The 16445-nt window shown below is 38.1% G+C and overlaps 1 protein-coding gene across 5 annotated transcripts in view; it reads right to left on the minus strand.

Moving 5' to 3' along the window:
* Positions 1–15121, minus strand: part of ICA1 (islet cell autoantigen 1) — a 135223-nt gene extending 120102 nt beyond the window's left edge. For 4 of the 5 annotated variants that reach the window (XM_044919901.1, XM_044919900.1, XM_044919899.1 and 1 more), the window contains exons 1-3: positions 7866–7882; positions 4004–4166; positions 504–576 (exon numbers count right to left, since the gene is read on the minus strand). In XM_044919901.1, the coding sequence (XP_044775836.1) occupies positions 504–576; positions 4004–4166; positions 7866–7882 (253 nt within the window). Of the gene's footprint in view, positions 1–503; positions 577–4003; positions 4170–7865; positions 7906–15083 lie in introns of those variants that run through there. The other variant, XM_021689561.2, reaches the window with a different exon arrangement.
* Positions 15122–16445: the final 1324 nt, after the last annotated feature.

The following is a 16445-nucleotide window of genomic DNA, read 5'->3' on the forward strand; positions in this document are numbered from 1 at the left end:
ACCCACACATAAAACTGAGAAAACTTTTTTATAATTAGGAAAATAAATGGCCTGTACTTACCCACAGGAGGCCCAATATAAAGTTCTTTTTACAGTTACTTGCATTGAATGATAAACAACCTATGTAAAGGATTTCTGATAAAATTATTAGAGACCCTCCTCCCCACCAATTAAATAGCAAAGACAGGGGCGCCTGGGTGGCTCAGTCATTAAGCGTCTGCCTTCAGCTCAGGTCATGATCCCAGGGTCCTGGGATTGAGCCCCCCATCAGACTCCCTGCTCAGTGGGAAGCCTGCTTCTCCCCTTCCCACTTCCCCTGCTTGTGTTCCCTCTCTCTGTCAAATAAATAAATAAAATCTTTAAAAAAGAGAGAGCAAAGACAGACACTCCTAAATAGTAATTTCCTTGTCTTACTTTCTAAACATATGAAGTGATATATTAAAGCAAAATATCCTATTTCTTACTGTTTATCTGATCAATATTCATACTTAGGGCATACTTACAACATATTCTCTTTTGATAGAGTACGATTGCTTTAGACAAGTCCAAACAGGTTCTCTGAATTGAATGAAACAGCTATAATAAAAATACAAACAAAATGCTAAATTATAACAGATAGTGAAATAAAAAATTATTATCAGAACATAACCACAGTGTTTTATTTGCCCACTAACAACAAGATCACAAGCCTAAGTATGCTTGGTGTTATGTGGTGTTCAGTGCAGGAACTGTGACCAAAGTCTTTAAGTATGCTCCTATTTATCTATATTTATTGGAATTCATCATTTCTGTGATCTAAATTAAGATGTGCAGAACACTGATTTCCTCCAGATTATTGAAATAAGAACTGAAAAACAGAAATCCTAAATGAAGGGCCCAATTAGAAGATTTGGTAAACCAGAGACCCAATATTCATTCATAATTTATTTCTTTTACCATTTGCTGTCTTTTTTTTTTTTTAAGATTTTATTTATTTATTTGAGAGAGAGAGAATGAGAGACAGAGAGCACGAGAGGGAAGAGGGTCAGAGGGAGAAGCAGACCCCCCGCTGAGCAGGGAGCCCGATGCGGGACTCGATCCCGGGACTCCAGAATCATGACCTGAGCCGAAGGCAGTCGCTTAACCAACTGAGCCACCCAGGCGCCCCTGCTGTCTTTTTTTTTAAATGTAAGATCCCTCAATTAAGAATCATATTTAAAACACGACATTCGCTTATTTTGTGATTGTAATCCATTTTATGGCATGCTTAAACAATTCTATAAAGAGCAAACAAAAATCAATCATTTGAATGTTCCATTTAGAAGACATCTGGTAAAATGGAGTTTAGCTAGCAGCCCTTATCACTCCTTATTTTCCCATTGATTTCATAAGATATACAGAGAAGAAACCTAATACAATGCCAAGGCCGTAACAGAAGAAAGTACGGGAAAAGAAGGTGGGCTATACTGAGAAGAATTGAACTAGATTTTAACTTTGCTTCAAAAACCCAGACAAGCTCAAGAGAAGATCAGACATTTCACACTTTCTCCACCTTCTGTCCACCAGCCCAGAGACCACAGCTGGTAGCAGTTAGAAAACCTGGCAAACCTTCTGCCTCTGAAGAGCCACCTAATGAGGCAGAGTAAGGCTTTCCCTCTCTCTCTCTTTTAGCTTATTGGCCATGGTGATGAAGCACTTCACTATTTGAGTTAAAACAGATGATCTGTTTCATAATAAATATGACCAATTATCTAATAAAAATAGATGTATGCATATATACTTGAAATATTAAAAACCATTCCCAGAAATGCTTAATACAATAAAATTTGGTCATGAAGAATATAAATTTTGCTAAATCTCATTTCATTACTCTGTATTTTCTACCTGTTTAGAAAAGAGAAAGAAAAAAAACAGAACAGAAACAGAAAATCAGCAGTCTGAATTTCTTCCTTAACAAATGCTTGACATCAGGATTATGGGTCACAAACCACCAACACATAGCAATTCCTGAATATAGGATCAAGGGAGTTCACAAAGTATGTTCAGGAGCTGTTCTGTTGTCACTGTTCATTTTTAAAAAACTGAGGTGTAAATGAAAGGCAATAAAATGCACACCTCTGGAATGTTCTGTTCTACAGGTCTGTAACTGCATACACTCTTGCAACCACACCCGAACTAAGAAACCACTGACCGGCGACTCTGCTATGGCCCCTCCTAAAAGACCTGCCTGTCATCACAGGTTAGCTTTGTCTGTTCTTGTACTTAAGAGCTGTTTTTGAGAGAACGATTTTATTAACAACCAATTTTGACACATAGTTAAACTTAGTGCAACGTTTCTATATTAACTTCCCAACAGATTATAGTAGAATCTGACCATCATTATAACTTGGCACAGAAACTTGCCCTGTGCTAGCAAAACAAAAGCTCTTGTTTCATAAGCTAGCCTTTTGTGGATAACTTAGGGTAAGAACACATCAAAATGCTTTGCATGTCTTTTACATGTTTTATGGATGAAATCCATGCTCTCCATAAGCATCAACACAAGTTTAAACATTTCTGCAACAGAAACCTCACCCATGTAACATTACCAGTCACAGCTAATTACTTTAGATATTATGTGCCTAGGACAGCGGCTATTTTGATTAAAGTACAGTTGGCTCAGTAAAAATGCTGCAAGAGCCTAAGCATAAATATAAAATTACTGTATTGTGTGTAATGAAGTAATAATTACATGTTAAATTCCTTTCTGAATAATGCCTGTATTTGCTACATTGTTGAAAAAAAAATAAAGGTACGAGACATGAAAAGCATATGCGACGTATAATCATTTCAATTGTATAAAGAACACTAAAATCAGAACCGATGCCTCCTGGTGCCATGTTTCTCCCTGTAGCCATCTCCATTAGAACATCTCTATGAAACCCAGCTTCAATTTGAACAATTCCATTGGCAGGGGAAAGGGTTGGGAATGAACATTAATTGTATTAACATGTACACTGATTCAGTTACTATTTACTGAATGGGTACTGTGTGTCTGCTGATGGTATTATGGTGAATAAGGCTGATATGGATCTCTTAGTGGAGGGAGGGCAGACAAACACATAAACACATGAGATGTACACACTATGAATAGGGACCCTGGGTCTGGTTCTCCCTCCAGATGCATAGGATGAATTATCCTTCATCCAAATGACAGGCCTTTCTATGCAATCAACAGCTAATATAGCTCCCTTAAACCTCTCTGTTCCAGTATAACCATGGTTTCTACCATCCTGGGCACCCTTCTCAGAAAGTTTTTTTGAAACCCTGAGCTTTTTACTGTAATCATGTGTTCAAGCTCATTAACTTTATCTGATATGTTAAATTTAGAGATCATTTTGAATTCTTATCAGGTCATGTAACAGTATTTCTCATGGAAGTGATGAGTATGCTTTTTAAATTTTAATCTAAAGTACTGGCAGAATGTCCTGCAAGACAGGGGATTAGTGGGCCTTCTACCAGTTATGTTAGTATTTGGGAATCAACCAGATAGGAATTCAGCTTACTGTATTATTAACTAGTCTAACTAAATATCTGCTCAGTTAATTCATTCTAGAATTTTTCAGGGTTCAATACCAAGTTTATGAGACTCTAATTTCCAGGATCTTTTGTTGTCCTTTCCTCTTTTTTTAAAATGTAAGCATTAGCCTGACCCTAGTGTTGATATCATGTGCAGTGGCTCTTTGGTTGCATTAATTTTTTTCAACAAACAACAAACATTTATTGAGTTTACCACATGCAATGCATTAAGGTGCTTGAAAAACAAATTAACTGAGGCATGCTGGTAGTTACACGAGAATTTGTAGGTTTTCAAAAACATGCTCGGATTGAATTTACCTCATCTTAGATTTTTTTCCTCATGAACTAGTTGTTTGCAGCATGTTTTCAAATATAAAGCACAACTAAGCTTGTCCAAGTCTGTACACTCTAGGACTGTGACCCTAGTGAGGGGGCTGTGCTGGGACTGAGAATAAGAACAGCTCACCTCCAGCTTGGCATCCAGGTCTGCATCAGAGGCAACGACATGCTCATCTTCCTTCTTCCCTGTGGCTTTAATAAAGGCCTGCTTCGTTTCCCAATACTTCTGCTGCATCTTATTTACTACTGACTTATCTTGAGTATATCGATCCTGTAAGTCCCAGGGATAACTGCTAAAAAAACACATTTAAAGAAGTATTTTATTCATGACTTTCATAAAAATGAAGCTATTTTAGTGTTAACAAATTTATCTAAACATTATATTACACAACATTCATAAACATACTTTTTTTTTTTTTTTTTTAAGATTTATTTATTCATTTGACTGAGAGAGAGAGTATGAGCAGGGGCAAGCAGCAGAGGGAGAAACAGATTCCCTCCTGAGCAGGGAGTCTGGTGTGGGGCTCGATGCCAGGACTCTAGGATCATGATCTGAGCTGAAGGCAGATGCTTAACAACTGAGCCACCTAGGCGCCGCCATAAACATACTTTCTTGTGTGATTATTACACCAAAAAAATTAACCAACTCTAATATACTCTGAAACCTTAAAAGTTAGTGAGGAAATCAAGAAGCTTTTGCAGGAAATCAAGAAACTAAACCTTGAAGAGTTTAGCTCTCAGCATGTTGGACATACTCCTTTTCCAAGTAGAGAAAGTGAGGCCTAAGCAGGCAGGGTGTCTGGCTCAAGAAGCCCAGTGAGTCAGGGAAAAAGCTGGACACCTAGGTTCTCTCCACTCCAGTGTTATGGCCAACACTGAAGTGACAGCAGAAAAGTAGAGATAAGGCGGTGAAAAATAGCACGTTTAAACTCTGTCCTAGAAGTACCTAAAACAGTCAAACTCAGAATCAGAGAGTAGAATAGTGGTTACCAGAGGCTGGATGGGGTGAGAGGGAAATGGGAAACTCTTAATGAAGGGGTGTAAGGTCTCAATGATGCACAGTGAGTAAATTCTAGAGATCTGCTGTACAACACTGCACCTGTAGTTAATAATACCGTAGTATACACTTAAAAATTTGTTAAAATGCAAATCTCATGTTAAATAGTCTTAAACCACAGTCAAATGAAATTTAACAAAATGTTTTTTTGAAAAATCTGTTAATGATTTCTGATATTAAAACCTTAAATTCTTGGGGCGCCTGGGTGGCTCAGTCATTAAGCGTCTGCCTTCAGCTCAGGTCATGATCCCAGGGTCCTGGGATCGAGTCCCGCATCCGGCTCCCAGCTCATCGGGGAGTCTGCTTCTCCCTCTCTCTCTCCCTCTGCCCCTGTGCATGCTTTCTTTCTCTCAAATAAATAAATAAAATCTTTTTTTAAAAAAAGTATGTAAGAAAGAAATTAGAAAAAAATTGAGAATGAAATAGAATTTCTGTAAAAGACCACAACACCTCAGATATTGACAGAAATGTTGCCATTAGTGCTCCACCCCTCCCCATGTTGTCTACGCCCTCCTCTGGTCTAGAGTCCCTGTTTTTTTTTGTTTTTTTTTTAAGGTTTTATTTGAGAGAGAGAGCGAGCACAAAAGCAGGAGGGAGGGAGGAACAGAGGCAGAGGGAGAAGCAGACGCCCCGCTGAGCAGGGAGCCCGATGTGGGGCTCGATCCCAGGACCCTGGGATCATGACCTGAGCCGAAGGCAGACGCTTAACCCACTGAGCCACCCAGGTGCCCTTAGAGTTCCTGTTTCATATGTCCACACAGGACCCCTGGTTTCTCCTCTCTGCAGACATGTGCCTTCTTTCACTCCACGCTATCACCACTCAAAATGTGCCAGACCTGAGTCCTAAAACACAAGTTGCTTTATACCACTATTTAAAAATACCTGTTCCTTGAAACTTGATGATTTATACTCTCCTTCCAGATAACATTTACAATTTTCAAACCAGACATTTATTCCTTTTTTTTTTTTTTAAGATTTTATTTATTTATTTGACAGACACAGCAAGAGAGGGAACACAAGCAGGGGGAGTGGGAGAGGGAGAAGCAGGCTCCCCACTGATCAGGGAGCCTGATGCGGGGCTCGGTCCCAGGATCCCGGGATCATGACCTGAGCCGAAGGCAGATGCTTAACGACTGAGCCACCCAGGCGCCCCCCCCCCCGACATTTATTCTTAAAAAGTCAGAAGGGGTTTCAAATAACTTCTTTACAAAGGCTATCATTAGAGAAGTAGGATTTGGGGGACTTTCATAGTTTCTGCATTATTTAAAAGTTTTTTTTTATGTGTATAGACTTGTCAAATCACTATGCTGTACACCTGAAACTAACGTAACATTGTGTGTCCGCTATACTTTAATTAAAAAAAAAAGTTTTACTATGAGCTCACTGAGGGAAAATAAGTGGAAAAAACATAACTTTTATGTAAAAGATAGAGTCTCTCTACATAATATGTGTATAAAAAGACTGGAAGGATATACCCTCCCAAACTGGTTATTTCAAGGAAATAGAATTTTTAGAAATGGGGAATAGGGTGGACTTCTTTGTATTGTATTTTTAATTTATTTACTTATTTTTGGTGAAAGATGGATGAACAGAAAAAAAATTCCATTTTGGAAAAAAAACCCAAAAACAAAAAACAAAGGGACTTCAGAGATCTGGTGAATACCCCTCACCTTTGTCATTTAACAAATGAGGTATCTTAGGTTTCAAAAGCTTAAGAATTCTGCCCAAAGTCACACGAATTAAAATCCAGGCCACTTAACCCCAGTCCAGTGCTCATTTCCATGTTCTCTACAGCCCCTGCATTTCAGCAGCAAGCAATGAAGTGGCAGAGTGAGAGACAGACTTTGGGGAAGGGCCCACTTCTCAGGGCTCTCCAGGCTCTCTTAGATGGGTGAGTACCTACTTCCGTGGCCTGCTGCTAGGGTGTGACAGCCATTATGAGGCTCACAGGATGGAGTCACCCCTTTGTCTTAATGAGGCAAGATGGAATAATTACGAGAAGAGTCTGACAACTCTTAGTTAGATGGCTGTCAAATGGGGATACTCAGGGAAACTAAATCCCTCAGCCATTTATTAATTACCTTTTAAAATTCATTATATTTTAAGACATGCAAAAATTCTCTTAAAGGTTGACATTTGATATTACAGAGGTCTTGGGTCTGATTACTTCTTTACTGAGAGAGGAGGGATTAGCAATATATTCCTTATTATAATTAATTGTACATTTGAAACATGAAAATATACATCACATTTTTTCATGCTACGAATTAGAGATGAAACATGACAAAGATCTGCTTGCCTGGTGGGTCATGGGTTCAAAGGGTTCAGAAACACTGTGTGAGGCAGACCCGGAATTTATAAGAAGTTTAACATGCTGCTGAGATGTGCTACAGGCATGTAAATGACAGTGCTGAACACTGCCATGATTACCACATTTTATTCAGCAGCAGCATCTTCCGACCATGACTGCCTCCTGACTGTTCATGAAGGTTAAAGTCACAGCTATAAATTAATGAGTCTGAGTTTGCGTTCACTCATTATTTTATAGCTGCTGTAGAGCAAGTTCCCTGATAACACTAATAAGTTGTAAATAAAATAGCGCTAAAAATATATATATATATTGGCTTATTACATTTGAAAAACTGGTGCTAAGAAAAGCCATTAGATTTTCAGAAGAAAAGCTGTATATAAATTAGTTTCTTAGAGAATATATATTACATAAGGACTTATAATATGTTTGATTATTTGGTTTCCATATTTCACTCATAAGGGATGTTGAACTTAACTATACCCCATATTGGATAGGGGCTAACAGATTATTTACTGCTAATGTGACTCTTGATTTTTCTATTCGACATTTATTGAGCATATACTATGTACCTTCCTCTTTCATTAGCCTCTCCCACTTTAGAAAAGACAACACATTACTTACCATTTGTGTCCTGACATGTTTTCTTCTTCTTCTTTCTCTACTGTTGATGATTTGGGGAGAAGGGGCAGGGAAAAAGCATGAGAGGGTAAGTTATATTATAACCCGAAATAAAACAAATATGTTTAACAGTTAACACACTATATTATATGTTAATTTGACACATATAAAATTTTTCAATCTGAGCCATTTCTAATTGTATTTTAGGAGCCAAACACTATTACACAGTAACACTGTACACTGGTGTTGAGAATAATGTAACACTGGAAGAAATATTCCAAATGAAGTGTAAGAAGCAAACAGGCAGATTGAGAAAAGCAGGTTGCAGAAGACTACATAAAATATAAGACCACAAAATGTAAAACAATGCTATATATTGCTGAAACATACACCTATCATATCATAAAGGTATAAAAATTGCCTAGGAATGATAAACACTAAATTCCAGATAGCAGTTACTACTGCAGAAGAGGGCTGGGGGATATTCACACAGGGGCTTCAACTGTACTCATAATGTTCTCTTTGTTAAGCTTGGTGGTGAGTAGACTGCATCTGTCTGCCTCTTTATAGATTTGAAATATTTTATAAACGTGCTCACTTTGGCAGCATATATACTAAAATTGAAACAATATAGAGATTAGCACAAGAAACCCCAAACCAGGAAACCCCACCCAAACAACCATCCACCCAAGGGAAATGGAAGGCAAGAAATACAAAGGATTATTGTTAATTGTAGAGTTGGCAGTGGTGGGCGGGGCAGCCGTGGGGGTACAGACTTGCTGGTGCTTCTTAATCTGTTCTGGGTCCCAGGAAGGGGAGAAAAGTGGGTTCTCAGTGATTAAGACTGGATCCTGTGGTTGGCCTTTGGCCATGCTGCTGCCTGGGGCCCCTCCCAGGGACTGCCCCTTAGCCCAAGCTGCCCTTGGTAGGTGGGCTCTGGCACAGAGAGCTGCACTAGCTGAGGTTCCCCATCAGTGACCAGGAGGGACATTGGGGAATTACCACAACCTGTTTAGTATGAGGGTATTGGCCTAGCCACAGGTAAACTCCTTGCCCTGATCTCTTCCCCACACCCAGGAAAATAGCTCTCAATTTTTTTATTTTTAACTTTTGTTTGAAATAAAGTCCTTAGCCAGAAAAGAAAACAAAATAAATATTTCACAATCAATTATTTCTAAAACATGAGCCAATGAGCCAGCACACTGAAAACAAAACACACACACACATACACACACACGACAAAAGGCTAAAACGAGATACTAGGAAGGGCTAAAAGGAGGAAAATGTGATTATTTCAGTTTTTACCAGGCTAGCATTGTATTTTCACCTCATCGGCAAATATGGGAGTAACTTTAGGCCATTGTCTTTCACTCCCTTTGCCCTTTCAGGAAAGCCAGCCAACCTCACGGGTAGAGCAAACCAACCCAAACATACTTGCCTACCAGTTTCTGGAAAGACTGGAGAGCTTGCTACTTAAAGGAATGGCCTCAGACACAGAAAGCTGGCTGCCAGAGTGAATGTTTCTGGGTACTCCACAAAACCAATCCAGTTGTTCTTCCTCTACACAAGAAAGGGTCCTGGCAATCAGTACCCCTAAAATGACTAAAAATTTCTTAAGGGTTTATTTTTACCATTTTTAAAATGTTAAAAAGCTTTTTAAAATTGTTTTAAGGGAACTAAATGAAAGTGCTAAAATTCCAGGTCTCAAGTGTGGGGACAGGAGGGAGGAAGGACGACATTTTCTCGGGAGTGTCCGGATTGCCTCTGAAATGACCACATCCAGTCATCAGCATCTCTCTGCCTCCTGGAGGGCTTCCAAGCTTGTGGACAAGCCTGCTTTGGGACTGACATTCATGATGAGTAAACCCTGTCCTCTTCTCAGTAAATCACAGAGGCCACCAACTTCTAGTCCTCTCAACACCCACACAGCTTCCCTGCAAGTACACGTTTACTTGATTTACCTCAAAGCTTCCGAAAAAATTTCTCATGAAAGGATACTGTTCAAGGAAACAAATTATACTCTTTCCTTGAGTCCAATTTCACCACAACCTATTAGGATAGTTGATACTTTTTGAATAACTTTTAATTGTGGTAAAAACCATGTAAGTGTATCCTTTAATAATTTTTAAGTGTACAGTACAGTATTGTTAACTATACACACATTGTTATATAACAGATCTCCAGAACTTTTTCATCTTGCATTGCTGAAACTCTGTATCCATTGAACGACTCATTTCCTCCATCCCCAAACCACTGGCAACCATCATTCTTCCTATGAGTTCGACTATCTTAGATACTTCATATAAGTGGAATTATACAGTATTTGTCTTTACTGTGATTGGTTTATTTTACTAAGCATGATATTGTCAAAGTTCTGTAACCTATGACAGGTTTTCCTTCTTTTTAAAGGTGGAATAATATTCCATTTTATATATAAACCATATTTTCTTTATCCATCCATCCACTGATGGACATTTAGCTTGCTTCCACATCCTGGCTATGAATAATGTTGCAATGAACATGGGTGTACAAATATCTTTTGAGATCCAGGGCTTTTATTATGTATATACCAGAAGTAGGATTGCTAGATCATAGGGTAGTTCTATTTTTGATTTTTTGAGGCACCTCCATACTTTTTTCCAGAGTGACTGCACCATTTTAAAATCCTACCAACAGTGTTCCAAGGGTTTCATTTTTTTCCACATTCTCCCCAACACTTGTTACTTTCCTTTTATTCCTTCTTCTTCTTTTTTTTTTGATAGCAGCCATCCTAATGGATATGAAGTGATATCTCATTGTGGTTTTCATTTCCATTTCCCTGATCACTAGTGATGTTGAACATCTTTTCACATGCTTACTATCCATATCTTCTTTGGAGAAATGTCTATTCAAGTCCTTTGCCTATTTTTCAATTGGGCAATTTTTTTTGTTATTGCATTGTAGGTAGGAATCCTTTATATATTCTGGATATTAACCCTTTATCTATGGTATGCAGATACTTTCTCCCATTCAGTAGTTTGCTTTTTCACTGTTGTTTCCTTTGCTGCAACTTTTTGATTAATTTTTTATTATTAAAGTATTTAACAATTTAAGTTCTTTGTAATGTAATAATAGATAATAAAAATCACTGAGCAAACTGCCCTTTCTACCTGGACTTCTAAGCTATTTCTAGATTATGATGCCAATGTTGCTCAAGGTATTGTTTAGATAGAGGTCACTTACACTGGAATCTTCTGGGATGTCAACAGGCAGATTCCTGGGCCCCATTCCTTTACCTAATGATCGAAAATCTCTGAGCATGGGTGTCTGGTAATCTGCATTTGTAATAGGCTTTGCAAATGCTTCTGAAGCACATTAAGTTAGAATACCACAGCTATATGGCATCTAGGAAAAATCCTTTCTGGAAATGGATCTTAAACAAACTGCTGGATTATAATATGGAACTACAGTAAAGGAATCACTGGTGGCAAAATCAGGTCAACTCTATAGGGCATAGCTGAATATTTCGTGAGAAGGCAGCTGCAGTTATTAGGACTACAGGAGAAGGCATCTCCTGACTAGGACTCACATCTCCAGCTCCATACACCAGGAACAACTGACAAACATTTTAAGATTTCTTCACAAAATTCATCTTCTCTTGCTCTACCACTTTCTAAATTCACAGTGTCAAAATCACTACTTTAAAAAAAAAACATTATAAGTCTCATCTATTCACTCATTTCAGTTCATCAGTTTGGTTGCACTGAGCATGCACTGAGCATCTAGTTAATATGCACTAGGCACTGTCTAGCCCCAAGTAACTTATAGTCTAAATCAGCTCTGTCCAACAGAAATACACTATAAGCTACATATGTAATTTTAAATGACTAAATAGCAACGCTAAAAAAGTAAAAATAGTAAAAAAATTTTAAAACAATATATTTTATTTAACCCAATATATCTAAGATATTATTTCAACATGTAATAAAAAAGTTACTGATTTATTTTCCATTCATATTTTTGCACTAAGTCTAAAATCTGGTGTGTATTTTATGCTTACAGTACATCTCAATTGAGACTAGCCACATTAAGTGCTTAATGGCCATGTGTGGTTAGTGGCTACAGTAATGGACAATGCAGGTTAAGCAGGGAAGACAGACATATAAACATAATTTTCGGATCCAAGAGACTGTTGATATTTGCAAGGGACATATAAAAAGATCTCTGTGAATCCCCAAATTTGTAAAATCTGCTGTTAGAAAAGTCATTTCCCCTATAAAATACAATAAAGTCTATAATTAGCTAATACTTCAATTCGTGATTCTGCAAAGGAGGCTTTATCTCCATTTCTGCCACAAGACACTTATGAAAGAAGCCCAAAATGAATGCTATCATGTCTTGAGCATTTTAATAGCTCAGAGAAGACTTCCTAAAGTTCTGTTTTGTGGCCACAATACTTTGGGAGATAAGCAAAGAACAAGCACCAAGCTGCTTACAGACTTGCCATGACATGAGTGCCATGAAAGGAAAAAAAAAAAAAGGCACCAAAACTGTTAAATTCAGCATGACTTGACCACATGAATGTCTCTGTTTCACTAAATTGTCTCTCCAAGGGAGACAAAGCAGATTAGCCAATAAGAATTAAGACCTTCTCAAAGAAGTAGTGTCCCAAGAGTTAGTTAACAGATCAATAGAAAGCAAGTTCTAGAGTGTCTGGCTGGCTCACTGAGTGTAGCATGTTACCTCTTGATCTTGGGGTCATGAGTCCAAGTCCCACATTGGGCACAGAACTTATTAAACACACACACACACGATTCCTAATTTTGATGTAACAATCCTGAGGGTGAGGGGATGGGTTAGTAAGGAGTGGCCTCTGTATCTAAGACAAGTGCTAAAGGGGAAAGAGGTACTACCAACTTAATCTTCCTAGGCTTTGCCAGGCTGCACCCTGAAGGAGACGCAGTACACCCACCTCAGGCACCAAGGCCAGGCAGTAAGAGCACAGCTGTTCTCAGCCACACCTATGTGGCTGATAGGCCATTCTGCCTTGTGGGGAGAGCTGAGGGAAAAGGCATGAGGGGTACTTTGTTCAGTGTTTGTACTGGGGTTCTGTGAAATAATTATGCTTATTTTTCTTCTTTGCTTTTCTTACAGCTTGCTGTGGTGTATCTTCAATTTTATTCACCCATGTGGACAGACTACAACTCGTTTTTTATTTCCTATAACCATTGAAAAAGCCATTTGGAACACACTGGATGGTTAATATATAAGCCAAAATTTTTTCGTAAATACTCCAAGGTTCCTAGAGTGCTAAAGCAAGCCTGGTTTAAACAAAGTTTTATGCATTGCTGCAAAGAAGAGGAGTTGGTATGTCCTCAGATGCCTTAAACCCTGATACTAGATTCTCCTCCTTGGAAATACAACACGGGGAAGTATTTTCATTCCACATAGGCTGGCTTCAGCTACACTGAACATTTGTTCTGGCCCAGAACCCTTTTCTATGAGCTTATGGAGTTAGCTGATGGCACCTTCAATTACATTTGAATTATGCAAAGAATTTAAAATTCTTGAGCCAACCCTTACTCAGAGTAAAGGTAAGATAGTTACATTTACTCTCAATCCACAAAAATATTTCAATAAACTTTCTCTTGAATCACATTTTCCAAGTCCGTTGTGTATCTTGTGCAGTTTTAGGTCTCAAATTAATTACCTTTCCAATTTAGCAGATTTTCTCTTCCACCGGTGAGCAGCTTTTCTATTAGATGGAATACTAGCTGAGACTGAGTCCAGAATTCCTTTTCCCTGTATCTGCACTGAACATATGGTGGATTTTCTTGAATTGCAGATCTGAGCCACTGCCAAATTTGTCATTTTTCTAACTTACTCAAAATTCCCATTTTCCAACTAAAAATTGTCACTATCTTAGAGCTCTTCGGCACTGCTGTGCAGACCAGCATTTAGCTTTCTTTGGGAAGTGGGCCATTTTTTCCCCATAAGAAACACACTTTTCAAGTGATGTGGGTACAAAGTGGTACATTTGAATCGTACATTTGAATCATCCCAGAGTAAAATCACTCATTCCCAAACACCAGCTTCATGGCACCACACATCACTGAACAACTGCAAACTTGTTCACACCCCAACATTCCTGAAGCTGGGATGTGTCCTGCAATTGATACCCTTGTTAACTGTCTGGCAGTCCCTTTTCTTTCTTCACAGAACATAAAATGGTAAAAAGGTCTTGTGAACAATGGTTTCTTACTTTTGATGACGTAAAGAATAATTATTTAAAATTAAACTTCAGCAAAAACATATCACTACATGCTACAGACTTTGGGGGCTATTTGTGTATAACTGAAAAGGAGACTCCGAAGTCAGGGAGTGGCAGGTTTGCCTGGGATATGGAATGAGTACCATGAGGAAGGTGCCCAGGGCTCGAGGAAAAGAGAGGGGAAGACCCCAAGCCGGCTTCCTACGTGGCCTCTGGGCAGAGTTTCTAAGCATCAGCAGAGGTTGGCCCGGTGAAGGGTAAGAGTGGGGGCAGTGGAGGGGGACCATGTAGGTGGCTGCTGGACAGAGAGAAAGCAATGAACACATTCTTGCACAGCAGAACTGCATGGGATGTGCATGCCACCAACCAATAAGCAGTTGTGCATTCCTAGAACTTAAAGAAAGAGGAGCTGTGACTGAATAGACATACGGATCAATCTCTGAGGCCACCTGCTTTCCCTTTCAGCATTTAGATATATTCTGTAGGCACTGGAGGGTAGACACTCAATGCTGTTTATTTCATATTTACTGAGCACCTTCTATGTCCTGTCTTTGCTAGAGAGTTCATCTTTGACTATCCATAACAAATGTTGGAAGCCTGTGGCATGTCTCTTGAATTTAGCTTCCAACTATACAATCTGAAGTACATAAGTTTCTGCCAGTTAGTTCCATCTTCCCATTTTTCAGAGATTGACTTTATCTAGAAATATTACCAGTGTTCAATATCTTGTTTTGTCCTTGGGTTTATTTCTCTGGTGCAGTCTTAGAACTAAGGTAAGTCATATAATTTAGAGCCTAGAAGGAGTTGAGAAACAATCGAATAAAGCCCCTTTCTTGCATAACATATAGAACTGTCAAATCACTTTGTTACCCACCTGAAAATAATAACACTATACATCAATTACACTTCAATAAAAATTAAAACAAATAGATTATTAAAGAAATAAAAAATAAGTTAAATAACATGGGGACCTGTGATCCAGGGAGGTGACTAACGGGTCTGAGAGAACAAAGCCAAGTAGCTTCAGAGCCAGGGCGTCAATGCAGGCTCCTGATGGCTTGCCTAATGAACAGAAGAAATACAAATCCGTCAGAGGTTCTAGGTACTGAGTTAAAAAATAACTTAATGTTTGTACATTTCTTTTGCTCCAAGTTATTTTTCATCTTTTTTCCCAGAGGTTTATCTTTGGTCACTTTCTCTTATGTTAATAATGATTTTTATAATTTCCCATGAAGAGAAGGAAGTGTGTTTTAAGTATAAATGTCAAAAGAGTTTAGTAGAAATGGAGAAAAACAATTCCTCCATACGTAATTAACTATACATATATTTTTAAAACTGATTCTTCAAATTACATAGTTGACAAATTCCTACAGACGGTGGGAAGTTGAAGTAGTCTTCCATCCTTTCAAAAGCTAAATATTAATTAAAGTAATATCATTTTGGGGCACCTGGCTGGCTCAGTCGGTAGAGCATGCAACTCTTGATCTCAGGGTTGTGAGTCTGAGTCCCACATTGGGTGTAGTTTATTTAATAAAAAAATATTTAAGAAGTAATGAAATTTTGGCTAGCTTTTATGGGTGTTTTTCCTATCACTCAGATATCACATAGCTTTTCTATTCAGATTTTGATAGTTATGATTACTTGAGCATTCCATGTAACTTTATATGGATTCTATTTCTAGCAGAATTTTGTATCTCCCGCAAGTGACTTTTTTTCCTGCAAATTATTTTTGACATTTCATAAATTAACAAGTAAAACACAATCACATCCCTCAATTTTGTGAGTCAGCAAATCTTATAAAAGGAAAACAATTCTAACCTTATTCAAGGCTATTAAAAGATGAGTTTTTGTTTAAACCCTACATGTGCAAATCATTGCTAAAATTTGCATTTTCTGTTAATGAATTGGAGTCTTAGGATATTTTTATATGATCATTTCATTCACATTTCAGCACAGCTCAGGTACTACCTATAGGCATTAATCAAGCTTAATGCTTCCCTAAACCTACTAAAATCACATTCTTACACTAAATATTTTCAATGTCAACATAACTTATCTCCCAATATAAAATAAAAGCCAGTAAACCCATGATCATGCTACAAACTTATGCCTCCTCCATGTCATTTCATCTCTCAGGTCTCACTTTGCTTGCCTGTGAAACCGCAGATCAGGCTAGCTGACATCTAGGATGCCCTCAGTCACAAAAACTATAAAGCTTCTTTTAATTAATTTTAGAGACATTTATATCTAAGAGAAAGCTTTGAGATAACGAACACACCTTCCTTTTTAAAGATAAGGAAACTAGAGTTTAAAAATGGAGACAACTTGTCCAA

The sequence above is a fragment of the Neomonachus schauinslandi genome, chromosome 12 (assembly GCF_002201575.2).
Source record: "Neomonachus schauinslandi chromosome 12, ASM220157v2, whole genome shotgun sequence".
Lineage (NCBI taxonomy): Eukaryota > Metazoa > Chordata > Mammalia > Carnivora > Phocidae > Neomonachus > Neomonachus schauinslandi.